The following is a 27,235-nucleotide window of genomic DNA, read 5'->3' as shown; positions in this document are numbered from 1 at the left end:
CCAGTGCTCATTACTTCAAGTGCCCTCCTTAATGCCCATCACCCAACTACCCCATCCCCCATGCACCTTCCCTCCAGCAAACCTTAGTTTGTTTCCTATCGTTAAGAGTTTCTCATGCTTTGTCTCCCTCTCAGTTTTTATCTTATTTTTATTACCCTTCCCCTAAGATCCTCTGTTTTATTCCTTAAATTCCACATATGAGTGAAATCATACTGTATTTGTCTCTCTCTGACTTATTTTGCTTAGCATAATACCTTCTATTTCCATCCACATCATTGCAAAAGGCCAAGATTTCATTCTTTTTGATGGCTAAGTAATATTCCATTATATACATACACCACTTCTTTATCCATTCATCTCTCAATGGACATCTTGGCTCTTTCCATATTTTAGCTATTGTGGACATTGCTGCTATATACATTGGTGTACACGTGACTCTTTAAATCACTATGTTGCTGATTTGGATGCCTTTTATTTCTTTTTGTTGTCTGATTGCTGAGGCTACAACTTCCAGTACTATGTTGAACAACAGTGGTGAGAGTGAACATCTGTGTCATGTTCCTGACCTTAGGGGAAAAGTTCTCAGTTTTTCCCTGTTGAAAATTATATTTGCTATGGGTCTTTCATATATGGCTTTTATGATATTGAGGTATGTTCCCTCTATCCCTACACAGCAGAGAGTTTTTATCCAAAGGAATGCTGTATTTTGTCAAAGCTTTTTCTGCACCAGTTGAGAGGATCATATGATTCTTGTCCTTTCTTCTTTAATGTGGTGTATCACACTGATTGATTTGCAGATGTTGAGCCACCCTGAAGCCCAGGAATAAATACCACTTGGTCGTGGTGAATAATCCTTTTAACGTACAATTGGATGCTATTAGCTAGAATCTTGGTGAGAATTTTTGCATCCATGTTCATCAGGGATATTGGTCTGTAATTCTTTTTAGTGGGATCAAGATAATGCTGGCCTCATAGAACAAGTTTGGAAGTTTTCCTTCCATTTCTGTTTTTTGGAACAGTTTCAGAAGAATAGGCATTATTTCTTCTTTAAATGTTTGATAGAATTCACCTGGGAAGCCCTCTGGCCCTGGACTCTTGTTTGGTGGGAGATTTTTGATTACTGCTTCAATTTCTTTGCTGGTTGTGGGTCTGTTCAGCTTTTCTATTTCTTCATGTTTCAGGTTTGGTAGTTTATAAGTTTCTAGGAATTTATCCATTTCTTTCAGATTGCCTAATTTGTTGGCATACAATTGCTCATAATATTCTCTTAATTGTTCGGGGGCTCCTGGGTGGCTCAGTCGTTAAGCGTCTGCCTTCAGCTCAGGTCATGACCCCAGGGTCCTGGAATTGAGCCCCGTGTCGGGCTCCCTGCTCCGCGAGAAGCCTGTTCTCCCTCTCCCACTCCCCCTGCTTGTGTTCCCTCTCTCGCTGTGTCTCTCTCTGTCAAAAAAAATAAAATAAAAAAATAAAATCTTTAAATTGTTCTCTTAATTGTATTTCTTCGGTGTGGGTTTTGATCTCTCCTCTTTCTTTCATGATTTTATTTGGGTCATTTCTCTTTTCTTTTTGATAAGTCTGGCTAGGGATTTATCAATTTTATTAATTCTTTCAAAGAACCATTTCCTAGTTTCATTGATCTGTTCTGTTTTTTTTATTTCTGTATCATTGATTTCTGCTCTAATCTTTATTTCTCTTCTCCTGTTGGATTTAGGCTTTACTTGCTGTTCTTTTTCCAGCTCCTTTAGGTGTAAGATGAAGTTGTGTGTTTGAGACTTCTCCTGCTTCTTGAAGAAGGCCTGTATTGCTACATACTTCCCTCGTTGGATTGCCTTTGCTGCATCCCAAAGGTTCTGAACTGTCGTGTTTTCATTTTCATTTACTTCCATGTATTTTTTAATTCTTCTTTAATTTCCTGGTTGACCGATTCATTCTTTAGTAAGATGTTCTTTAACTTCCATGCATTTGTGGCCCTTCCAAATATTTTCTTGTGATTGACTTCAAGTTTTATAGCATTGTGGTCTGAAACTATGCATGGTATGATCTCAATCTTTTTGTACCAGTTGAGACCTGTTTGTGACCCAGTATGTGATCTACTCAGGAGAATGTTCCATGTGCACCCGAGAAGAATGTGTATTCTTGTATTCTGCTGTTTTAGAATGAAATGCTCTGAATATATCTGTTAAGTTCATCTGATCCAGTGTGTCATTCAAAGTCCTTGTTTCCGTGTTGATGTGCTTAGATGATCTGTCCACTGCTGTGAGTGGAGTGTTAAAGTTCCCTGCTGGTATTGTATTATTATCAACTGTGTTTCTTTAATTTTGTTATTGTTTTAAAAATTTGGCTGCTCCCAAGTTAGAGGCATAAATGTTTACAATTGTTAGATCTTCTTGTTGGACCCTTTTATTATGACAGTGTTCTTCTTCATCTCTTATTATAGTCTGGTTTAAAATCTAGTTTGTTTGGTACAAGGATGGCTACTCCAGCTTTGTTTTGCTGTTCATTAGCATGATAAGTGGTTCCCCACACCCTCACTTTCAATCTGGAGGTGTCTTTGAATCTAAAATGAGTCTCTTGTAAGCAGCATATCGATGCATCTTGTTTTTTTATCCATTCTGATACCCTATGTCTTTTGATTGGAGTCCGTTTACATTCAGGGTAATTATTGAAAGATATGAATTTAGTGCCATTGTATTACCTGTAAAGTCACTGTTCCTGTAGATTGTCTCTGTTCCTTTCTGGTCTTTATTACTTTGCGCTCTCTCTCTCTGTTCAAGAATCCCCTTTAATATTTCTTGCAGGGCTGTTTAGTTTTTGTTTGTCCTGAAAACTCTATCTCTCTTTCTATTCTGAATGACGGCCTTGCTGGATTAAGTATTCTTGGCTGCATATTTTTCTCATTTAGCATGTTGAATATATCATGCCAGGCCTTTCTGGACTGCCAGGTCTCTGTGGACAGGTCTGCTGCCAGCCTTATGTGTCTACCCTTGTAGGTTAAGGACCTCTTGTCCAAGGTGCTTTCAGGATTTTCTCTTTATCTTTGAAATTTGCAAGCTTCACTATAATAATTCGAGATTTTTTTGTTGATTTTGGGGGGGGGGGAGGTTCTCTGTGCCTCCTGGACTTAAATGCCTGCTTCCTTCCGCAGATTAGGGAAGTTCTCGGCTATAATTTGTTCAAACAAACCTTCTGCCCCCCTCTCCTGCTCCTTATCTTCTGGGACCCCTATTATACATATATTATTTTGCTTAATGGAATTGCTAAGTTCTCTAAGACTCCTTTTGTGATCTAACAGTTTTCTTTCTCTCTTCTTTTCACCTTCCTTATTTTCCATCATTTTATCTTCTATATCACTGATTCTCCCTTCTGTTTCATTCATCCTCGTTTTTATGGCTTTCACTTAGTACTGCTTCTTGGTAATAGCATTTTTAATTTTGGCCTGACTAGATTTTAGTTCTTTTATCTCTACCGTAAGGGATTCTCTATTGTCTTCTATGCCTTTTTCAAGCCCAGCTAGTATCTTAATAATCATTTTAAATTCTAGTCCAGACATCTTACTTTTATCTGTATTGATTAAATCCCTGGAAGTGAGTACTACCATCTGTTCTTTCTCTTGGAGTGAATTTCTCTGCCTTGTCATTCTGTCTAGAAAAGAAAGGAAAGAAGAAAAAAAAAAAAACAATAAAAACAACAACAACAACAAAAACTTGAGGAAGTGTTTCTGGTGTATGCCATGTACACCCTGCTATTGCGTTTTGGCTGCTCTTTCCACTGGTCTGTCCCCTACAGAGTTCCTCCTTGCTTGCAGCGGGGAGTGTCTGGACCTTGAACTGGTGTGATAAGCCTGGAAAAGAAAAAACAAAAAGGAAGAAGAAAAAAAAAAAAAAAAGCCTGATCCAAGAGAAAAGAAAAACAAAAATGCAAACAAACAAACAACCATAAGCCTATTTCCAAAGAATAAGAAAGAAAGAAGAAAGAGTAAGGAAAGAAGAGAAAAAAAAATAAGAAGCCTGATCCAAGAAATAAGGAAACAAACAAACGAACAAAAAATTATAAGCCTGATACCAAAACAAAAGAGAAGGAGAAAAGAAAAAAGGAAACAATATATATATAAAATAAAAGATAAAAAATAAAAAATGAGAAATAAAAAAATAAAAAATGTAAAAATGTAAAAAAATTAAGGGGAAAAAAAAAAGCAGCAGCAGCAAGCCTGGTCCTATTTCCAGCAGATTATGATGTTTTGGAGCATTCTTTAATCAGTGGATTTGGTACATGCGGCAGCCTGCACTGGTCTTCTGAGGGAGAGGCCTGCTGGGCTGGCTCACAAGTTGACTTGCCCTTGTAAAGATGCCCCTGCCAGGTGAAGGGGAGCAGGGTTTAGTGTAGGGGACTCCAGCCTCCACTGGAGATGCTGTGTTTCTCTGAAGTCTGACTATGCTGTGGGGGCAGGGGGTAGGGGAAGAGGAAGAATATGGTGTCACCCAGCCGTCTCGTCCCAGGGAGCAGAACTACTGGCCACCGCTGTTCAGGAGGCCCTCTCAGAAAAGCGACCAATCTCCTGTGGCCCTGGCTTTCATCAGTTCCTTGCCCTTAACCTGTCTGTTCCTGGGCCATCCGCACACCTGGCACCATGAATCTCCTGTATTTTATCTCTGGCTGGTGGCTGGGATTCAAAACTCCAAGTTTTAAAAGGCCTGGCAAGGTGCAGGCCCACTCCCCAGCCCTGGAAGAGAGCCTTGCGGCATGCCCAGCGCTGTCCTGTCCCAGAAAAGCAGCAGCACAGAGGCAGACACTGAGAAGCAGCAGCCCGCTTGTCTGTAATCTGCCCAAGTCTCTGCTCTCTGCTCAGTTCTGCCACTGAAAAGCAGCCACTCTGCCTGCACACAGAGGTTTAAGCCTATTGTGGCTTATGGTGAAAATTTAAGAGGTTTTCTGCCCCCTGCACACACCACTGTTCAATGGCTCGCACTGGCCTTTTGTCCTTGGAGAGGGAAAATACGCTCTTCCAAATGTAGTCCAGGAAGGGGGCTGATCTTTCCCAGTGTGACTCAGGGGATCTCCTCACTGCGGCTTATTGGGCAGTCCCTACCCACTGTGCTCTCTCCCACTTTCTCCCTCTCCCTGACTCTGCTCCACAAAAAGTGTTCCCTCCCCTTCACGGCCATGAGGCTTTCCTCTCCAATTCACAGCTCCGAACCTCACATTTACCACATTCTCTCCCTCCAACTGTGTAGATTGTTTCCTTAGTCCTCAGATCATCTTCCTAGTTGTTCAAAACAGTTGGATGTTGACCTAGCTGTGATCAAAGGACGAGGAAAGTTCAGGGTAACCCTACTACTCCACCATCTAAACTCTGCCTCCACACCAGCTACTTTGAATGACATCCAGTCTCAGTTTATAGCTGAGAGAGGGACTAACGTGGATTTAGTTAAGGAAGTTGATCAAGGCCCCAGGGTTATTAAAGTAGCAGACTAAGGATTAAGGAGACCAGATTGGTAGGGTTTCAACACTAAATGGCCACTGAAACCACGTGCACAGGTTATAAAACCTCATGTTCTCAAACGTTATTAGAGAGCTACAGGGAGTCACTCCAAGAATCACAGCTATGGAACTGTTTATTTTGTTTGTTTAAAATAAACTTTGGTGGGGCGCCTGGGTGGCTCAGTCGTTAAGCGTCTGCCTTCGGCTCGGGTCATGGTCCCAGGGTCCTGGGATCGAGCCCAGCATCGGGCTCCCTGCTCCGTGGGGAGCCTGCTTCTCCCTCTCCCACTCCCCCTGCTTGTGTTCCTGCTCTCGCTATCTCTCTCTCTGTCAAATAAATAAATAAAAATCTTTAATAAAAATAAATAAATAAAATAAAATAAACTTTGGTGAATTAAAATTTGTTTCCACTCTGAAAAAAGTAATCTCTTAATCACAGGTTTCCAAAATGTGTTTCCCACCTTTCCACTGAGTTTTCAACCTTTTTCAGTTGTATCTAGCATCCAAGCAGCTTAGAGTTAAGGGCTGAGTACAGGTTCTGATGCAATTCTCTCATTGTAAAATGGGGAGGATATTAGTACCTGCCTCGCTGGAGGTTTTAAAGACTAAGAGAGATAATATATTTCACCCACTAAGCAATAATTACCCAACACACGCAGTTATAATAGGTACAATTCTAAGAACTTTACATGGAATAACTCCTTCATACTCAAAGTAACCCTATAAGGAAGGTACTCTTAGGATCCTCATTTTACAGACTAGAAGGTAAGGCCAAGAGGGTTTAACAAACTTGTCAAAGACACAGAGCTGGTATCAGAGCCAGGATTCTAATGCTGAGTTCATGCTCCAAACCATGACACTGTACAGCCCCTATTATGCCCACAATGAGGGCTTAATGAAATGTTAGCTCTCTAGACAGCTCACTTGAGGCTCATGGAGGAGAGACCTTACTAACTTAATCACTGAATCATTAAGGAGTGAGTCTGGTTTGTAGAGTCTTCTCCAGAGCATCAGAAGACAGCAGTTTTGTTGCTGGGCAGTTGTAGGTGCAGAGTTGATCCACCAAGGCTGGCCTGCAACACCAGCTCTATAAGCGTCCCGAGTGAGCAGTGTGGTTGGAGTGGGGAACTCCAAGGCCAAGAGCTCAGTTTTCTCATCCTGGCTCTGCCACACGTTTTCTATGTGACCTTGATCACAGCATTTAACTTGTGTCACTTCAATTTCTCTTCTGTAAACCAAGGGTAAAGGACAGAATGATTGGAAAGGCTCTGAAATGCCAGGATTCTAGGACATAGTCTGAATAAGTGCCCCTGTTAAAATTCCAGTGTTGCAATGCGCCAGTGGACTACTCATACTTTCCTGCGGTGATGAAGGCATTCAGAACTCCTTCTTTCTTAGTATTTATGGTGTACAAAAAAATGGTTTGGGGAGGAATCTAAGGACACTGAAGGACACTGGACATTTTTAAGTGTCATAATTTTTTTTCAAGGATAAATAGTGACTGCTGTCCATATCTAGTTGTGCTAGTTGATTTCCAACAAAATTCCCCTTGGCCACAAAGGACCTGAGATACTCTGTGCTTCCAAAGAACAAAAATGAATAGGGAATCTCAAGAGTATTCTTCCTAAAGAACACGACAATTTAATTGGCCATATATGAATTATCTATTTGGAAAAGTAGTGACAAATAATTTTAAATCATGGACTGCCTTTCTTGCTGTCCAATTGTATTCTTGGCGCCATTAATTAGTTTTCTATTTACTGCTGTAACAAATTACCACAAATTTAGCAGCTTAAAACAATACAAATTCATTATCTGATAGTTCTGTAGGCCACCGGTTTCACTGAGCTAAGATCAGTGTTGGCAGAGATGCATTCCTTTCCAGGGGCTCTAGGAAGAAGTTTATTTTCCTGGCTTTTTTCTGGCTTCTAGAGGCCACCCTAGTCCTTGGCTCCCAGGCCCTTCCTCCATCTTCAAAGCTAGCAGCACAGCATCTCTCTGACCCTGCTTCCACCACCACATCTCTCTAACTCTCTTCTACCTCCTTCTTCTAATTTTAAGGACCCTTGTGATTACACTAGGCCCACCCAAATAACCCAGGAAATCTCCCTGTTTTAAGGTCAGCTGACTGTCAACCCTAATTCCATTTGCAACTTTAAATCCCCTTTGTCATGTAACCCAACACACTCATGGCTTCCTCGATTAGAATGTGGACATTTCTGGGGAAGGGAAGGTGCATTATTCTGCCTACCACCATCTCTTCCCTCTCTCTGTTGTCCTTCAGATGCCATGAACTCAAGGAAGGTAAATACATACAAATACTTTACAAAATCAAATAGGAATTGGAAAATAAAATTACTCCTATCTTCCCCTCCTTCACTTCCTTTGAACTATAGGATGTATAGATTCCAAAGTCAAATGAGGATCATGTTTACATTGGTTGTCATTGCCCATTATTTGCTCACTTGCTCTATAGTATTTACATAGAAATTTGACGTCTTTTTTTTTTTTTTTGTGGGGTAAAGTGATCAGTTTGTTATCTTTTGTAGTACTTAGGACATAATGATGTCATCCCAGCCAACAACCCAGCCCCGAATGTATGAAACCATGCTCAGTCCTTATCCACCAAACAACGTCAAGGCTCCCAGGTCTCAACAAACCATGGGTTTCATACACCTGGGAAACCAAGCTCAGGGTGGTCAGCCTCCCCTCTTCGGGTCTCCAAGAATCATCACCAACAGTCAGCAAGACCAGGAAAACCCACAGGTGGTAATCCCAGCTACAGGAACAGCAACCATAAACTTCACAGAAGAAGCAAAGATATTAGGGGTAAGTCTACTTACTATGAGAATTTTAATTTTGCATTTGCAAGGTTATACTGTACTTATAAGTTATAGGTGGAGAGAAGTTTATGATCTCATGACCTACATTCAATCATTAAAAAGTTCTGAATGTTACTCTGGAAACTGTGTCCCTTTAAGGCAGAAATAATTCATCTGCATATAGACTTTACCCTGAGTTCACTTTATTTTAGATTCAAGAAAGACCCTAACGAGTGACAAAGGACTCTTCCTAGCAGGATGATTCAGTAACGCTGACATTATGGGAACACCATTACTTCTAGCTTGATCTCACTTCTGCAAAGGACACTTTGGGCACCCTCAATCCCGTCTCAGTAGTGCAAGCCTCGTATTTGTATATAGGTGAATTCTCATTAAAATGAACACTGACAGCTGCCTTAAAAACAGAAACAACTATAAGTGGGCAGTCTGGGGAAACTGGGTGTGGAAGAATTCCTGGCCAGTCCATCTACTGTGCCTTTCACCCAGGGCCTGTGCAGATGTTATGACTTAACTGCCATGTTACTTCTACAAAGGGCGCTTTAAACACTCATAATCTTGTTTATGTAAGCATTGTAAGACATGCCCTACTTGTAGATGAAGACCCACCTGCAGAGACAGAATTGTTAGTTTTTGCTTTCCAGGTTCCTCATTCATGCCACTACCATTCCACGACACAGTACTGTCTCTCCCTGTGTGCAGTTCTCACTTCTCTGCTAGAGCATTCAGTAAGTTATACTGAGTGCCCACTATGTACCAGAAACTCGTCCAGCCATCTTACTACCGAGTTCAAGTTTCACTACTTTAGAAAAGTAAAAATAAGCATTGCCCCCTCTAGCAGGCAGATCGAGGCTGTGGGGGTGGCCCCTCAGATCCTCCTCCTGGCAGAGAAAGGAAATTCCCTGCTCCCACTGAGCAAAGGGACAAACTGGCATCCCACAAAGCCGACCCCACACAGGTGCTGGGAAGACTACAGAGAACAAAACAGGCACCACCTCTGCCCTCACGTAGACTAGAATCACAGAGCTCAGATTACACACATAAAAAAGCACTAAAGTGGGCGCCTGGGTGGCTCAGTTGGTTAAGCGACTGCCTTTGGCTCAGGTCATGATCCTGGAGTCCTGGGATCGAGTCCCGCATCGGGCTCCCTGCTCGGCGGGGAGTCTGCTTCTCCCTCTGACCCTCCCCCCTCTCGTGCTTTCTCTCTCTCAAATAAATAAATAAAATCTTTAAAAAAAAAAAAAAGCACTAAAGTACATGATGTGTTAGAAGGTGATACATGATTTGGACAGAATAAAGAAGTGTAAAACGGCTAATAATTAGTACCAGGCAGTGAAGGGTATGGGTAGCCATTTCAAGTTGATCAGAGTAGGCTTTCCTTAGAAGATGACATTTGAGCAAAGACATGAGGGGAGGAGCAAGCCACACAGTCATCTGGGCAAGAGCTTCCAGGTAAAGTTGGAAAGGTCTCTAGAGGAAAACGTCTGCTGTGTTTGAAGAACAGGGAGGAGGCCAGTAAAGTAGAACAGTATGATGGAGGGAGGTTGTCGCCTCAAGGAGGGCAGAGGAGGGGTGGGGGCCAGACCCTGTGAGGCCTGGAGGACAGAGGCTCTGTTTTGAACTCTGAGTGGAGTGGGGAAACCCTGGAGCATTCTGCCTGGGAACAAAGAGGTACTCAAGAAAAGCACTTTAAAGTGACGGATGCTGTTTTGTTTTTAAAAGCCCCAGCTGGCAGAAGCTACTTCTTCTCCCTCAAGATTGTACACTTATGCTATTAGTAGCTCCCAGTCATAACAATGCAGGGGCCTCATGGGGTAGGACAGGGAGCATCTGCCCCAGTTGACTCAGAACTCAAAGTGGTTCTGTGGCCAAAACTCCAGAGTGAGTTAAAAGGCTAAATTACCGTCTGGCCCGTAGGCAAGCTTGGTCAGTAAATGGTAGAGCCATCGTTATACCGGAAGAAAAGTAAGCCAGTATTAATCCAATATCTAACTGCCATCAAGATGACGGCAAGGATGAGAATAAGAAGTTTGTGGCCAGATGACTGAATTGCCGCTCTAAGGAAGAGCTTGTAAAAACCAATTATAATGCCTAATGCAGGAGTCCTTCAACTGAGATCCATGACTGGCTTTAGCCCATGACACCTCTGAAGTCATGTGCAAAAGTGTGGTGTGTGTATGTATGGATGTGTAAGACCAGATTTTCAAGGAGAAGATTCATAGTTTTTATTACTCTCAAAGAAATTCATTGAGTACTCAAAGAAAATATGAATCTCTTAGCATTATTTAGGAAGCTGTGATTTTTTCCAATTCTGTTTTGGCTTAATAACTTAACTGTATTTAATAGCAAGTTATTGAAGAAATAAACACAGCAATCTTTGTATTTGCAGTCTTCTTGGACAGATAAGATGTAAGTTTAGGAAGAAACAAATGGTAAATCTACGGTTAGCTTCTGGCCCAAAGTACAAGCACTTACTTCTCACAAATCTGTTTATTCAGAATGAAAGAAGGTGTTCTAAGAGGTACAAAGATGTATCCTCTGTCTTTGAGAATATGCCTGGCCAATAAGAAAATGTTTGCATACCTGCAATTAAAAAAAATAACAATATAAATGAGTACAAAACCAAGTAATAAGATGTATAATTTACAGATAAAACAGAAATTTAGGAAGAAAAAAGCTTAAATTGACTAATATAATCAAGATAACTTCACAGAAGAGCTGGAGCTGAGCCTGAGGGGAGGCCATATTCAATAGCTAAAAGACATGGGTGCTGGAATCAATTTGCTGTATTAACTTTCCAGATCTGCCGCTCAGTAATTGTTTGGACATTGCAATGGTCTGAATGACCTCCCAAAACTCCTATGTTGAAATCCTAACCCTAACAATGATAGTATTAGGACGTGGGCCTTTAGGAGGTACTTATTAGTTCATGAAGGTGGAGCCCCCATGAATGGGCTTATGAAAGAGGTTCCTCAGAGATCCTGAGCCTTTTCCACTACATGAGAACACAATGAGGAGGCACCGTTAGGAACCAGGGAGAGGGCCCTCACTAGAAGCAACCTTCATGAACTTGCAACATCCCAGCCTCCAGAACTGTGAGCAATACATTTCTGTTGTTTATAAGCTACCCGGAGGGTAGCACAGTATTTTCTTATAGCAGCCTGAGAAGACTAAAACAGACACCTCTGCATCTCCATCCAGTCGCTGGGAAGATTACATGCAACAATAAAAGTGAAGTGTTTAGAATATTATCAAATATGTAGTTAATGCCCCCAAAATTCATTGGTACTTCCTTCATGGATACTTTCCCCATAACTGGGATCTGCCATGCAGAGAATAGGTCCATCTGAAACAGCACTGAAGTCACAGTTAAAGCATTTTTTTCAGAGTCTTTTAGAGGCTCTCAGGGGACACCAATGCATGCTTAACAAGGAGCAGCTTCTAAAGAACTCTCCTTGGGCCACCCTTACAAGCCAGCCCAGATACCTCAAACAAGGCCTATGCTGTGGGCCTGGCTCCAGCATATGCCAGAATCTTCCTGGCCCACCTCTGCTGTACAGTAGGCATGCCTAAAGGACACTCGTGCCTCTTGACGGAGGAGACGATAAATACGCAGTAGCAGCAATGTCAGTAATGTCTCCTTAGCGCCTATAAATGAAGAAGCAACTTTAACATGCCTGTTTTCTTTTTTCAGGCAATCCAGATCATGATTGGATTGATGCACATTGGCTTCGGAATTATTTTAGGTTTCATGAGCGTCGTTTATAGACAAGTTTTGGGATTTGCTTCCTTTGCTCTTATTAGTGGATATCCATTCTGGGGTGGCATCTCTGTGAGTAGACTGCTAGAACACCTCTCCTTCTCAGTTTATCAAGGACGGCCCCAGCGTATGTACAACTCATTTTCTGATAAGCCCCGCATCAGATCAGCTGGAAAATTGATAAATAACAGCTCTGGTTGGTTATAAATAAGGGAGAGCTTCTGTCCTCCATTTTAACCTGCAGTTTAAACTCATACCCTCAAGTTTACTCTGATCAAGTAACCAATAAGCCAAAATTTTAGTTCCCGATTACATTTTAGATGGAAATGTATGCACTGGGTGGAGAAGCAAAAGGAGGTGATGGGGAGCATGATTAAAAATATGCAAGTGATAATGACAAGAGACTGAGCTGTGAGCTCAGAGATCATCAGAACAGGTAAGCTCACAAAAAAATGAGCTCCTTACATGCGAGAAACTAAGGAAACAAATGGAGAAGTCAAACAAACAATCTCTGAAAGTTACTCCAGAAAAATGGAGAAGCATGAGAGGAATTTTTGAGAGGGAAACTAGCTGAACATCAATCGACCAATCTTTCCTGCAAAGAGAGAAGCTCCCAGAATTGAAGAACCCATCTTTCATAAATAAATGTGTCTGTTTCTACAGTTCATTACTACTGGTACTCTCTCTATACTGGCGCCCAAGAAACTTTCTCCTAGTCTGGTAAGTCAGAATGTTTCCACTTTTTAGACTCTTTTGAAGATTCATTAGTTGATTTGGAGAGGAAAACTGAGAAAGCGGATTCAGCAAATTCAAAGGGGAACACTTTTTCCCAAAAATATTTCTTTTTTTTCTTTTTTTTTTTTTTAAAGATTTTATTTATTTATTTGACAGAGAGAGACACAGTGAGAGAGGGAACACAAGCAGGGGGAGTGGGAGAGGGAGAAGCAGGCTTCCCGCTGAGCAGGGAGCCCGACGCGGGACCCAATCCCAGGACCTGGGATCATGACCTGAGCCGAAGGCAGGCGCTTAACGACTGAGCCACCCAGGCGCCCCCCCAAAAATATTTCTATTGACTGCCTTCACGACATGCGTGCCCCAGCATGGTCCACACGATTTGCCACTCATAAATGGAAGAGCCCCACCTTCTGACTCTCCAATCACAAAAGTGAGAAGTGGTACAGATAAAGTTGTTTAGCTTTATCCTAAAAGCTGCCTGGCTCAGCTGGGTCACGCTGCATTAGGGGAAGTCCAAAGCAGAAGATAGGAGCCAGGAAATACCCACCTGCCATTTCACTATCAAAGGCTCTATTATTCATTTGCCATTTCTCAGTTCTGCCTTGCCTTGTATTTTTATTTTTTTTTTGCACATATCTATTTTTACTCAGATTTGACTTTTGTTTTACAGTGTGTTAAATCATCACTAAAAGCACCAACTGGGTACACAAAAAGTTTATAAAAATAATCACTGAGACAGGTCTTTCAATTCTCTTGGTCACAGCTCTCCACCTTTTACAATTTCCTGGTCTACTTTTGAAACAGGAGAAAATGATTTGCCAAGAAATTGTGACAACTAAAGCAGAGGTGGTTTCAAGATGATATTTAATCCAGCACAAGAGGAAAGAATGGAAAAATGGGAACACAGAATCTTGCTGCTCATGTTCTCCTAGACACCAGAGACTAGACTAGAGACTAGAACAGACACTGAACTAGACACTAAACACTAGACTAGAAACTAAAGACTAGGCTAAACTAAACTGAACTAATCAGCCTAATCCCAATTAACCACTTCTGTTGTAATCAAAAAACGAAGTAGAACACCCTTTCTCTGCACCATTTATGGATCCTTCCCTCTAACTGAGGTTGTTTGTCCCAGCACAGAATCTGTCAAAATCTTCTTGTAGAAACAGGAAAGTTTTGTACTCTACCCATACACCTCTACCCACAAAAGCCTAATGAGTTCCTCATTCTAAATCTGGGGTTTTTTAGCTAGTCCCTAGAAAGACTTCAGGGTTTTTGTCAATTTCTAAATTTATTAGCAAAGATGCTTTTGCACACATGCTTTTCCACCTATAAAATTGGATGCTACATAGTATTACCTCATACGGTAGTTGTAAGAGTTTCATGAGATACTGTATTTAAATAATTTAATACAGCGCCTGTCACAGAAAAATGCTCATTAATGGTTTATTTGTTGTTTTATTACTTTAAAAAGGTAATATAATTGTTGTGTGTGAGGCTTTTAGGCAAACCTAATAGATGAGCTTCTGCTTTGCGTTATTTACATTTTTCTACAGACTTCAGAAGTACACTACATTTAGGCTGCATGCAGAACAGTTTTCATGAAAACTCAGAAAGTCAGAGAAAAAAAAGTCATTTTAGCTTCAAAAATTTTTTCAAGATTTCAGAGATTAAGAACCATTACATTTAGCTGATTCTTACTTCATTTAATTTTTTTTCTCCTATATATGATTTATTTTTCCTGTCATCTCCATTAGATCAAAAGCAGCTTAGGAATGAACATTGTCAGTGCTTTCTTTGCCTTCATTGGAGTGATTCTGCTGCTGATAGACGTAAGCATCAATGGCCTACCCAACCAAGACTACTGGGCAGTTGTAAGTACCCTACCATGCTCCTCTCCACTCCCACACAGCAGGTCTATTTTTTTATCTCTTATGACTGTACAGTAGCCCTAGTGGAAAATCCCTTTTTCTATTCCAGCCCTACTCCTAGTCATATGATCTCTAGGACTGCAGAAAAAGTAGGAGAGCTACCTCTACAGAGGGACTGGGGCAGAAAGGGCATCCTTTATTGGTCTCACTGTTAATCATGTGAACAATGGGGAAAACACTTAAAGATACCAAGATAGAATTTTCCAAAGATTTTAAATTCTATGTAAATAAGATAGTCAAGTTATTGAGTAGTTTTATTTTAGAGTAAGAATGGGATGAGGGGAAACTGGCCGCAACAAGGACATTTCACTTTCATTAGAGAAACTCAAAGAATGAAACAACTTCAAAATGAAACACATGCCTCTGAATGTTCTCAAAATAGAATCATCCATTCATTATCATATTAGGCAAAGCATGGACTCTGACAATTACCCCAAGAGCAGAGAAAGTGTACGGAAGTTCTTATAAGAAGGCAAGAATATGAGGGAACTTTTTGGTATGAGGGAACTTTTTGGTAAGAGTGGTAGAGAGAAGCAAGAACACAAAATTTATCCTCTATAATAGCAAACCAAAAAACAAAAATTACTCAAAAACTACCTTTTAAATTGGCATCCAAGTAAAAAACCAAATGATTCTGCTGTGTCTCAAGGTGGTAGAGGAAAGTACAGCTCCTGATCCTGTCTTTTATTCCCCAGAAACAAAACTAAGAAAAGCAGGACACCAAAAAATACAGACAAGTCTCACTAATGCTCTCCAATCTGGAGCTAAGAAGACTTAGGTGGAGAGCAGTCCATTCTAAGAAAGCATAAAGCAGGGGTACCTGGGTGGCTCAGTCAGTTAAGCATCTGACTTCAGCTCAGGTCATGATCTCAGGATCCTAGGATCGAGCTCCACATCCAGCTCACCACTCAGCAGGAAGTCTGCTTATCCCTCTCCCTCTCCCCTCCCCCTGCTTGTGCACTCACTCTCTCTCTAATAAATAAAATCTTTAAAAATAAAAAGAATGTATAAAGCAAATCCTGAATGGTAAAAGCCCTTGTGTAGCACCTCAGGACCTCAAGAAAAGTAGGAAATGTCACCAGAATTAACATATTCCAGTGCACCTTGATAACGTGGAGGAATGAACAGAAATCCACAGGAACAGAATATACCTCTGACCTTGGAGCAGGTCTGAGTATAGACATTTCTCAAAAGAAAGAGAAAGCAAAGTCTACATTCACTAGCAAGAATTGTGCTCAGTGCCAACTAAGCCATTTCTTTCACTGCTACAGCTGCATGGTTAGCATTCCGTAAAATGAACATAAAACAGTATCTGGCCCTGAAATTGAAGCTGGAAACAAGGAAGACAAAGTGGATGTAGTTAAGTAGAAATATAATCAAGGAAAACTCACCTATACCATATCTGAACAAACATAAAGCCTATATACAGTTGTTCACTTTAAGAACAAGAAAATTGAAAAAATAAAAATGGTAGGGAAACTATCCAAATACATTAGAGTGATTAAAGGCAGAAATGAAAGGAAAAAAGACTAAAGATTTCCATGGGTTAGTGGGTCAGCAGGAACACTCAGATGTCTATTATTTATTTTGAGTAAACAATACAATTCAACTGATTGGAATAAAAGACGTATCAGATGATAAAATGGCACAAACACATGTGCCTTCCCTCTTCCTCACAAGATGTGCCCTGGTTTGATGGGGATATGAGTCACATAAATCAGGAATACACTGAGTTTCCTCATTCTCATGGTTAGATTCCTTACTAATTTGGAAAGCCACATCCTCAAATTTTAGCTCAAATTCCTGTTCTATGAAACAGTGACTCTAGTCTGTGATTACCACGTGACCCAGACATAGCACTTGGGTTTCAGGAATTCGTATTCAATTCAATCCTAGGTATACGTTTTTCAATTTAACACAGAGACAGCAAAAGGAATTTCCAAGAAGCAGGTCAAGCCATGTTATACCATAGCATGTCAGTGGTACAGATTAAAAAAAAATATGGAAGAAACATTACCCAATTATCTATAGAAGATTCCTCATGAGCATTTTATACTATTGAAAATCATTAATAAGAAAATAAAATGACAGAAGGAAAAAAAGAACACTGCAGCACTATAGAAACCAACTGAGTACCCCAAACCACTATGATAGATCTAGTAAAGAAATCATATCTTTACTAGATAGATCTAGCAAGAAATAGAATGGACTCAGATAAAAATGGTAGAGAGAAAAACTGTAATCACAGTCTTCACAGAAGAAAATGACAAATATATTAAATAATTAGAGAGATGATAAACATGGAAGACAGGCAAGTTTCATCCAACATAGTAAGTGGTATCCCTGTGTTAGAGAATCCAACAAATGGTACAAAAAAAAAGTATCCAGTAATACTGAAAAAAAGATCCCGAAATAAGAGAATAACTGAATTTGTACATTGAAAGGGAATAACCTATACTGGGAGAAAGAGATGTAAAATAATTGAGATAGATGACATAGATACAAAGATAAGATAGAAGGTACAACAAAGGATTTTTTAAGGTTTCAGGCAGAAAAACCCAATTACCTGTGAGCTGGAAAAAAATCAGTGTGGCTCAGTCTCCACCACAGCAATGTTCAATGAGGGAAGACAATAAAGCAATGTCATAAAATTCTGATGAACAGAAATTGTGACTCAAGAATAACACATCCAATAAAATTCTTGTACAAGTATAAAAGCAAAAAGAAGATACTCTCAGTAAACAACAACACACTGGTGCTTTAAAAAAAAAAAAAAAAGGAATATTCTACCATAAAGGAGATAAATTAAGATCAGAAAGGCAGGGAGAAGCTGTGTAAAGAGATGAGTGAAGAGCACTAAACCATTTAAATATTCATCTAAGACTGTAAGACTGAACAACTGGAGAAATTACAGTTACAGAAGTGAATATAAAGCTTTTAATGTTCACCACCCCCCCAAAAAAGTGAAAAAATGACATAACCACCAAAAACTGGGAGGTGAAGAGAGGGAACATGAGAGAAATATCAAATGAGAGTGCCACTTGGCTCATTTTTCATAGCAGTCATTTCATACTGTCTAAAACAGAAACTTGTTGGTTTAAAATTACTTCAGCTTCTTCATGGATTCCCTAAACTTTCAATTTTTGCAGATTTAATTTACTTATTTCTACTCTTTTAAAAATCAAGTAATACTTTTACTTCAAAACAGTAAGTACAAAACCATTCCATTCTTCAAGAACAATGTTTCTTTCTCTTGTTCTCTCATCCCCTCTCTCGTTCTGCTTCCTCTCTTGCTGTCTCTCCATGCATCCATTTCTCTATCTGCCTTTTGGCCTCTACATACAGATCTAGAATAATAGGCATCAAATTTCAATTTTGCTTATTTCTAGGCAGTGACATTAGGAATAATCAACTGTTTTCTATATAGCTTGATTTCTTTTAATAAGTAGGTTACATTTTTATAAAAACAAGAAAGCCATTAAAAGAAAAAAATATATACTTCCTTTCTGATGTTTCTAAATAGTCTGCTGGAGAAAAGGAAAATCTTCCGGCATTTTAAATTCAAAATTAATTCACATTCCCAGGAAATAAGCATTTGATGATAATAGAGAAACAATCACGGAGTAAGTTGAGTAAGAGCAATGGCACATTTGATGAGTCAGTAACTTTTTGAAGCTTGTGTGAAGACTTCTTGATTAGTCAACATTTTGGTATGTTTTTTCCTGATTTCAGCTTTCTGGGAAAGGAATTGCAGCCATGCTGATTATCTTCTCTCTCTTGGAGTTCTGCACAAATTGTACTACAGCCTATTTTGCCAAACAAGCAATCACCAAAACCAACAGGGTGAGCTGGGCCTCTTCTCTGTAAAATATTCTGCGTATGTGCTGGAGAAATACAGACAAGTGTCAGCTAAATCCCACTGTGGGTTAACAAGAGTGCACTTTGTCCTTGAGTCATGGGGCAGGGAGGAGGGTGGGGCACAGGACCGAATAGGACTGTAGTAATAATACTGCTTGTTTTATTCATTCCAGCCTGTCCTGGTTATTCCCAATGTGTATACAGCCAGCCCCATAGCACCAGGGTTTTCCTCAGCTCCTCCCAGAAACGATGGCTACCTCACTTACGCCACTTAAAACAAAAAGGAGAGGCACCTGGGTGGCACAATCGGTGGAGCATCCGACTTGTGGTTTCCGCTCGGGTTGTGATCGTGGAATGGAGCCTCGCGTCAGATTTCACACTCAGCGCGGAGTCAGCTTCAGATTCTCTCTCCCTCTCCTCTGCCCCTCCTACTCATGTGCACACACACTCCCCCCTCACCCTAAAATAAATAAAAAGTCTTTAAAAAGAATTTGGCTAAAAACAAAAAGGAGCACCATGCAATCTCATGAGGTTAAACTGCTCTGCGGGAACTTCTTAAGAAGCTGGCCTCTACTGTCCATGATGATTGCTCATCTTTCAAGACTGTGTTTGAGATTTTTCTTAGTTTATCACTAATGATAACTGCATGTATTTCCTTGCCACTGTTTCTTCCTACATACCATTACCACGCTGGCGAGGCGGATGGCCAGAAGACTGAAAATGGCTCACAGTATTTTGTACATTAATTTCATCAAACCCTGCCTCCTGGATAGCTACAAAGCTTTGCTATTTACAGAGTATTTTCATGTACATTAATCTCATTTGCAATGGGGCAAGAACAGGCCAAGGATGGTACACTGAGGGAGTTCTATTTGGGTTATGGCTGTTTTGTTTCTGAAACAGGGAAAACATGGGCATGTTTAAAAGCCAATGGGAACAATCCAGATAAGACAGAAAGCTATTGAATATACTAGAGAAAAGGGATGATTGCAGTGTATCAAGAAATCAAAAGTGTATATGGAAGGCATGGCCTAAGTCATGAGGAAGGGTGGTTTATCCACATAACAGAAAGAAAGGAAGATGTCATTGTTGCAGATATCAGTAGGTTTGCAGGGATGGTACAGAGTACGTAGGAGGCTCCATTACAATGGCTCATGTCGTCCCCATCAAAGCAGAAGTGAGGTCATGCCCAACGTGGGGACCATGTGTATAATCAGAATATTAAACAGAAAGGGTAGTGTTGGAAAAGTCATGGAAATAGAGAATAAACTAATCAGAGAAACAGAAGAGGACTGCCAGGCTGTACCGAGGGCACATTTGAAGGAGTGGTCACAAATTTATAGCACAAACAAACTGTCTGCTTCAGCAAGACTTGGCTGCTCAGTGTGAATCCAGATAAAGTGCCTATTTGGTTTCATCCAGGATTAGGGTTTTGCAAGAGGGAATGATAAAATAGCAAAGTGGCAAAAAAGTGTGGGATATCGCCAAAAGTATTGCTGCAACGATGGACTATGAATCTAAACTGGATTAAGGGGAGAAGAAAAGAAAAAAGGACAGATCAATTGATCAAAAATTGCTATCTGCCTTTCTCCAGCAGAGCGGTTAAAGATCAAATAAGAGAACATTATGTGAAAACGGTTTGGAAACAGCAAAGTAATGCCTATTTTTGAAGCTTGAGAATTATTTTTTTTTTAAAGATTTATTTATTTATTTGAGAGAGAGAGAATGAGAGAGAGTACATGAGAGGGGGGAGGGTCAGAGGGAGAAGCAGACTCCCTGCAGAGCAGGGAGCTCCGATGTGGGACTCGATCCAGGGACTCCAGGATCATGACCTGAGCCGAAGGCAGTCACTTAACCAACTGAGCCACCCAGGCGCCCCGAGAATTTTTTTAAAAGCCAAATGGGACAAAACATATAAGGAAAGAGTAGGTAGAGAAATCAAAATCAAGGAGGAGGCAGATGAGAAGAATGCAATTTCTGTATCTGGGAAAGCAGATGTATTATGTCAGGTGAATGTTACATAGTTCCAAATTTCCTGGTCTGCGTGGGTCCCAACTATTCAGCAATCTGGGTGATCAGGAATGCTGTGTCCTTTACCATGAAGCTTGGCAGCTAAGTGAAAGTAAAGACATATAGTCCATGGTCTGAGGGTCTAGGAACTAAATAGTGTCCCCAGAATGGTTGTAGGATTGGCATACCGTAAATCTATATAAACGACTTAAAAAGTAAGACTTGCTTTATGGAAGAGAAGCATTTCTAGCAAAGTTGATTTTTGAAATAAATTTCCATCAAACATATTCCATTTTCATTTTACTTTAGTAGTAGTAATAATGATAATAGCAAATATTTAGCCCACTCTATGTGCTAGGCACATCCCCAAACACTTACATAAGTTAATACACTTAATGCTCACAACACCCCTGTGAAACAAGTACTGTAATCAGCATCATTTCCAGATGAGAAAACCATAGCAGAAAGATTAAAAACTTGCCATTAAGACATGCAGTTAGCATAGACGGAAGCATGAATTCGAACCCAGGCAGTCTGGCTCCTAAGTTCAGGCAGTGCTCCTAACCATTATTCCCACTCTTCTTATTCTGGGATAGAATCAGAGATTAGTAGCTCCAAAACAAGCAAACAAACAAACATGTTTCTCTATAGTAAACCTGTAGTACATGTGTAAGGAACCACCTAACTCTCTGATGGGAGAGAAGGGTTTTAGTGATATAATACTACTACTTTCAGGACTTGCCTCCTGAAAGTTACCCTGTTACTTTTTACTTATTTATTTTTTTGATGTTTGGTATGTTAGGTGTATTTTTTTTTATTATGTTATGTTAATCCCCATACATTACATCATTAGTTTTTGATGTAGTGTTCCATGATTCATTGTTTGTGCATAACACCCAGTGCTCCATGCAGAACGTGCCCTCTTTAATACCCATCACCAGGCTAACCCATCCCCCACCCCCTCCCCTATAGAACCCTCAGTTTGTTTTTCAGAGTCCATCGTCTCTCATGGTTCGTCTCCCCCTCTGATTTTCCCCCTTCATTCTTCCCCTCCTGCTATCTTCTTCTTTTTTTTTTTTAACATATAATGTATTATTTGCTTCAGAGGTACAGATCTATGATTCAACAGTCTTGCACACTTCACAGCGCTCACCATAGCACTTACCCTCCCTAATGTCTATCACCCAGCCACCCCATCCCTCCCACCCCCCACCACTCCAGCAACCCTCAGTTTGTTTCCTGAGATTAATTCCTCATATCAGTGAGTTCATATGATACATGTCTTTCTCTGATTGACTTATTTCACTCAGCATAATACCTCCGAAGGGGTACGTGCACCACGATGTTTATAGCAGCAATGTCCACAAAAGCCAAACTGTGGAAAGAGCCAAGATGTTCATCGATAGATGAATGGATAAAGAAAATGTGGTATGTATATACACACACACACACACACACACACACACACACACACACACACACACAATGGAATATTATGCAGCCATCAAAAAGTATTATACCCTGTTACTTTTAATCCCACCTGAGAGTCCCTTAACTCAATATCTAGAGTGTCAATGGATTTGCCCCCCTAACTCCTCTTTTTGCTGGAGAGTCAAAAGATGCTAATAGATTTGGGTTTCAACCATCTAAAATTTGTATTTTAAGTTGAGGCTATAAAGTGTAAAAAACAAGACTGCCTAATTCTACAATTTTAACTATGCTGTAAGCATAAAATTCTTATATAGTGGATTCATTTTAAACAATGCAATCATGTTTTTATGCAACTGGGGAAGGTATTCATTTACTAATCAAAATTAACTGAGTGCCTACTCTGTACAGGGCACTGTTCCGTGTGCTTGAGAAAAACAAAGATGCTGTTCCTTGGATACTTATGTCATCTAAGTGTTAGACTTCCTGTAAAAAATAAAATCAAAGTTTAATTTTAAGTTTAAAATCTTCTAAGCTTTCTAAAAATGCACCTGTGACCCAAGACCTGATTATATCCCAGCACAGAAGTCATATGCCTATTACTAATACTAAATTACTAAAATACTAAATTACCTAAAATACTAATACTAAATTATTAAAGGACTTACGGATTTTCATTCTGGATTATCTAAAAACATACTCATTTATTTATTCATTTGCCCAGAAAAATATATTACATTACTACTTTGTGACCAAACACTGTGCTAAGCTATTACATAAAATTAAGGTTTTACATACTTTTTATTTAGGGTAATATAAAACAGGATAGAGCAGGCTTTATCTTAATACCAGTATATACATGCTTTTTTCACATAAAAGTAATAAATGCTGGGTTTGAGTACCAAGACTTCGCTCAAGAAATATAACTGAAGCTATACAAGGAAAACCCAAGTGCGTCCTATATTTAGTGTCTTCCCTCTTCAGAAAAACACAGGTTATTATTAGATTTCTAGAGCTCCAGGGCGTCAACCAATTCTAAATTCTAAGACTTAGGTCAAGATTTCATGAAATGCATGGATTCAGAGTTATCTTTCCAGAATCTACAAATACATCATAGATACATACATATCACTGATTCATGCCAGGCCTACACAACATTTCTGAAAGGTTTTTCCAGAGTCTATTTTGCATTTGTTAAATCCCTTTAAAAATCAATCAGTCACAACTGTCCCCTTATCCCATGGAGCAGATGCTGGCCAAACCCATCCTAAATTCGGGTGACTGGGACGGAGGTGCCAAGGTTCCCCAGGCATCTATTTGTAGGAGAGATTTGAATCAGGAGAAAAGATCTTGCAGGAAGCTTTGAGTTCAAGTATCTAAAGATCAAGCTGAAAGTGCAGGACATGAAGTCCAGTTCCCAGCCTGGGTCAAACCAGATTTGATCCCCATAGAGAAAGGGGGGTTCTCATTTGCACATGGACTATGACGAGGCTCCTGCTCTGTGAGGAAGACTGAAGAAAATGCAAGACTTCGCTCTAAAAATGGAAACCCCTTGCTTGGTGATGACCATTGACAGCGGGCTCCCTGCTCAGCGGGGTGTCTGCTTCTCCCTCTCCCTCTGCCCCTCCCCACAAGCAGATACTTATTATTTACAAGTAATAAATGCTGGAGTTGAGTACAAAGACTTCACTCAAGAAACATAAATATTTCTCTCTCTCTCAAATAAATAAAATCTTTTAAAAAATAATAAATAATAAAAAAATAAAAATGAATATCCCTTTACTTGCTTCTACTGCCTGGCTCACTGGTACTCAGTGGGCTGCACCAATCTCTTTCTCCACTCGTGGTGCCTATCCGGTTTAAACCTCACTCACAATTTGACTTTGTTTTCACAGTTCCTGCCATTCACCTAAGAACTTAGCAACACTTATAATCTGGTACAGACTTTTTGGCCAAATATCACTTCATATAGTCATATAATGCTGGCTGCAATGTCCAGTTCTATTGGTCTCAGCCTATTGATAGTGATGCTATCGATCTGAATGCCTAAGGCCCTCGCCTGAGCCCTACTACTCATGGCAGCCCCCACAGATGTTCCCCTACTGAAACAAGTGGGGGACTGACCCTTGTGGTTCTTACTGTGATTGCAGGTTGCACCTCAGCAACAACCATCAGGAAACTTTGAAGGACAGGACTCACTACTCACAAGTCCTGGAAGGTCCACAGCATGCCCCAAGGGCCATGTAGCAAGGGAGAGAGACAGAGAGAAAGCACAAACCTGGGGTTCTGCCTTTATTAGAGTTGAAGGTAGAGTACCCACAGTTTCTTGGGTTCACTCTTTATGAGTGAATTTAAGACATAAGAGCAGGAATTAGGGCACAGAAAGGGAAAAGCGAGGTCATTCAAGCAGTTAGTTATCTATGTTAACCAGAGAGAGCTTTCTAAAAGGGAATCTTCTGAGGTGGAGTGGCCTATTTTTTCTCTAGTTGTTTTGCCAGTAGCTGTGTCATACAGCTGGCAATTCATTTATTAGAGAGGGATGCCTTTGAAATGGATGCACTGGCAATCAAAAGCTTAATGTCAGGGACTTACACCGTAAGACAGAGGGGAAAACAAAGTCAAAGAGTAGTACAATGGATTACACACAGCCAGAACTGGAGCTGAGACCCATCCCTAGACCTTGTGATTTCACCAACAGTATTCTTTACACAATTCTGCGACAGTCATACAGCACAGCTCTTCCTGAAGGAGGCCTGAGAAAGCAAAGGGGTACAGATTCTGGAGCCAGATTGCTGGAGTTAGAACCGCAACTTGCACATATATAAGCTGTGTAACTATGAACAAGACCCCTAACCTCCCCAAGCCTCAGTATTTTCACCAGTTAAAATAGTAACAATGGTGCAGTTTACGTAAGATAAGCCAATGTGTTAAAGCAGCTAAACAAGAAGGCCATTAGACCAGAATGGCTCTAATGCGTTGATAACCTACATAAGCAAACCGAAACTAAAGCCAGAATCAATGCACTCCAACCCGAGAAAATTAAACTTAAGAACAACTAACCACAGCTAACTAAGCTCTCTCAAATAAGGCAGCTGTCTAAACTACAGCCAATCAAATAATTTCCTTGCTTTGCTTCCACATCTTCTAGATAAAAACCTTTCCCCTAGCTCCTGCTGATGAGGTGTTCCCAACCATTTTCAATTTGGTGTTGCCCAATTCGAGTCAATGTTTGCTCAAACTCTTCAAATTTTTGATGTATCTGAGTTTATCTTTAAACACATGTAAAGCACATAACATATTGCCTGGACACAGTAAATGCAAAAAAAAGGGGGGGCAAAATAATTTTTAAACTATTAATTAGCATTTCCTTAAAGTAACGTAATAACGCTAACTATATGAAAATGAGTATCTACTACATACATGTGTGTGTTCAAGTATGTGTATCCATATACATATATACTATATTTTATATAAATATACACATATTGCACACCTACAATAAACTCAATTGCTAAGTTTCCCCAGTGTTATACAGATTTATTTCCATTTTTCTTACTAGAATAACGTGTTTACACAGAGGAAGTATCTGTTTTGTCTTGTGCATAAGTAAAATGCAATTCCTTACAGCAATTTGGACAAAATATTTTATGCGGGCTTATAGCCGATGGAATCCTTATAATGATCCCCCAACGATGGTCTTAACAACATTGATTATATCAAACATAGTGGTCTCAGCACATTTCCTAGTAATGTCTTTGTTATCCTCATAATGTCTTTGTTGTTCTTAGAACCAGTTCAAGGGAAATTAACAACATAACCTGCATGGAAAAATATTTTAAATGACAAAAAGTAAAAGTAAAAAAAAAAAAAGTAAGTTATATTGGATGTCATACCATGATTGACTGCCTCTCCATTGTTGAAGGAAGCAGTTTTGAGAACCAAGTGAGAAAAATTAGAATGAAATTAATTCTAAATTTCTAAACCCAGTTTATAGGGATAGAGAAAAGCAAAACTGGTTGATTGATCTGTAATATTATCAAAGGAATTAAGAAGTGCCAAGGAACTTTGCCTATCCCACAGTTTGACTTATCATCTATTCTTGTCTATGTTCATACTGAATATATATGAATATGTATTTGTATTCACCGAACAAATACAAATACATATTTGGTCCCCATCCAAGAAAATCATCAAATCCAAGCTAATTTCCAAAGACTGTTGGGTAAACCTTAGATGAAAGGAAAAGATAGCTCTCTTCTCTCAAAATCAATCAGTCAGGGTAGCAAGTTACAATAAGGAGTCATCTCATCAGAACTGACTCTCATTTCTACTAATTCCATAATCTTGACATTGAAAACACATTCAAGTGAGTTCTTCTACAGCACATAGAATGCTTAGCATTGTCAGATTACTCTCTGCTCACAGACAGGTAAAGCAGAAAAGAACAATCCTAATGTCAGAAACTAAACTGTTTTATTACTTACAACTAAAACTCATATCCTCAGTGATACAATGACCAAAACAAAATGTAAAGGCATTAGAATATCCTGGACATATTTTTTTTCTTTGAATTGAGGGGGCTGCACAGTCACAATGTATAAGGAAGCTAGCTATGAGGCTAATAATAAAGTTATTGAGTTTATAACTGATTTTCGAACTATAAATGATTATAAAAAATCTCGGTGGCTTTAAGATATAATTGTAATTTGGCTTTGGCAAAAAAATAAAAAATAAAAAAGGTGTTAGTATCATTTAGGCAATTTCGTTATAAAAGAAAAATCAGTCTCTATTCCCTAATGTTTTACTATTATTTATGTCTTACTAAATATTTACATCAGTAGCTTGAATTTTAATTTTCCCAAAATACCAATCAAAATTTTCCTGGAACAAACGAGACTTCATTAATATTCAGTAGCTGCAGGAATGTCTGCTCTCCAGGTACTTTACTGCCTCAGTAAGTCATGAGAGTTGCGTAACAGGGGTACCCGTACTTGTCAGTTAAATTAAGATCACAGTTTTTGCTTGAGGTTCACCCCCCGACTTCCTCATCTACCACATCGGACCCTTCTGTATCTTCCAGCTGCTACCTCTACTTCTTTACACATCTTTTCACACACACTGTTTTAACGACTCTCCCCATCAAATAGAAAACTGATACCAGGTATAAACTGAAATGTAAACTCACCTCAGCA

The 27,235-nt window shown here is 39.8% G+C and overlaps 1 protein-coding gene across 1 annotated transcript; it reads left to right on the top strand.

Annotated features, from left to right (window-relative positions):
• The first annotated feature begins 8,040 nt into the window (after window positions 1-8,040).
• LOC110576171 (membrane-spanning 4-domains subfamily A member 12-like) lies at window positions 8,041-18,880 on the top strand. Its single transcript, XM_021685244.1, has 6 exons — window positions 8,041-8,307; window positions 12,013-12,150; window positions 12,742-12,798; window positions 14,574-14,690; window positions 18,480-18,590; window positions 18,779-18,880. Exons 1-6 carry the CDS (start codon window positions 8,041-8,043, stop codon window positions 18,878-18,880), a joined length of 792 nt encoding a protein of 263 aa, XP_021540919.1.
• Window positions 18,881-27,235: the final 8,355 nt, after the last annotated feature.

This window comes from Neomonachus schauinslandi, chromosome 11 (assembly GCF_002201575.2).
Source record: "Neomonachus schauinslandi chromosome 11, ASM220157v2, whole genome shotgun sequence".
Lineage (NCBI taxonomy): Eukaryota > Metazoa > Chordata > Mammalia > Carnivora > Phocidae > Neomonachus > Neomonachus schauinslandi.
Note: the sequence above shows the minus strand (reverse complement) of the source record. Positions and strands in the feature narration are given on the sequence as shown.

Excerpts from the sequence above, each read along its gene's own strand:
- LOC110576171 (XM_021685244.1), top strand. The coding sequence starts at position 8,041 with ATGATGTCATCCCAGCCAACAACCCAGCCCCGAATGTATGAAACCATG. Across the intron at positions 12,151-12,741 it reads CATTCTGGGGTGGCATCTCT|TTCATTACTACTGGTACTCT; the intron begins GTGAGTAGACTG and ends CTGTTTCTACAG. Across the intron at positions 14,691-18,479 it reads ACCAAGACTACTGGGCAGTT|CTTTCTGGGAAAGGAATTGC; the intron begins GTAAGTACCCTA and ends TCCTGATTTCAG.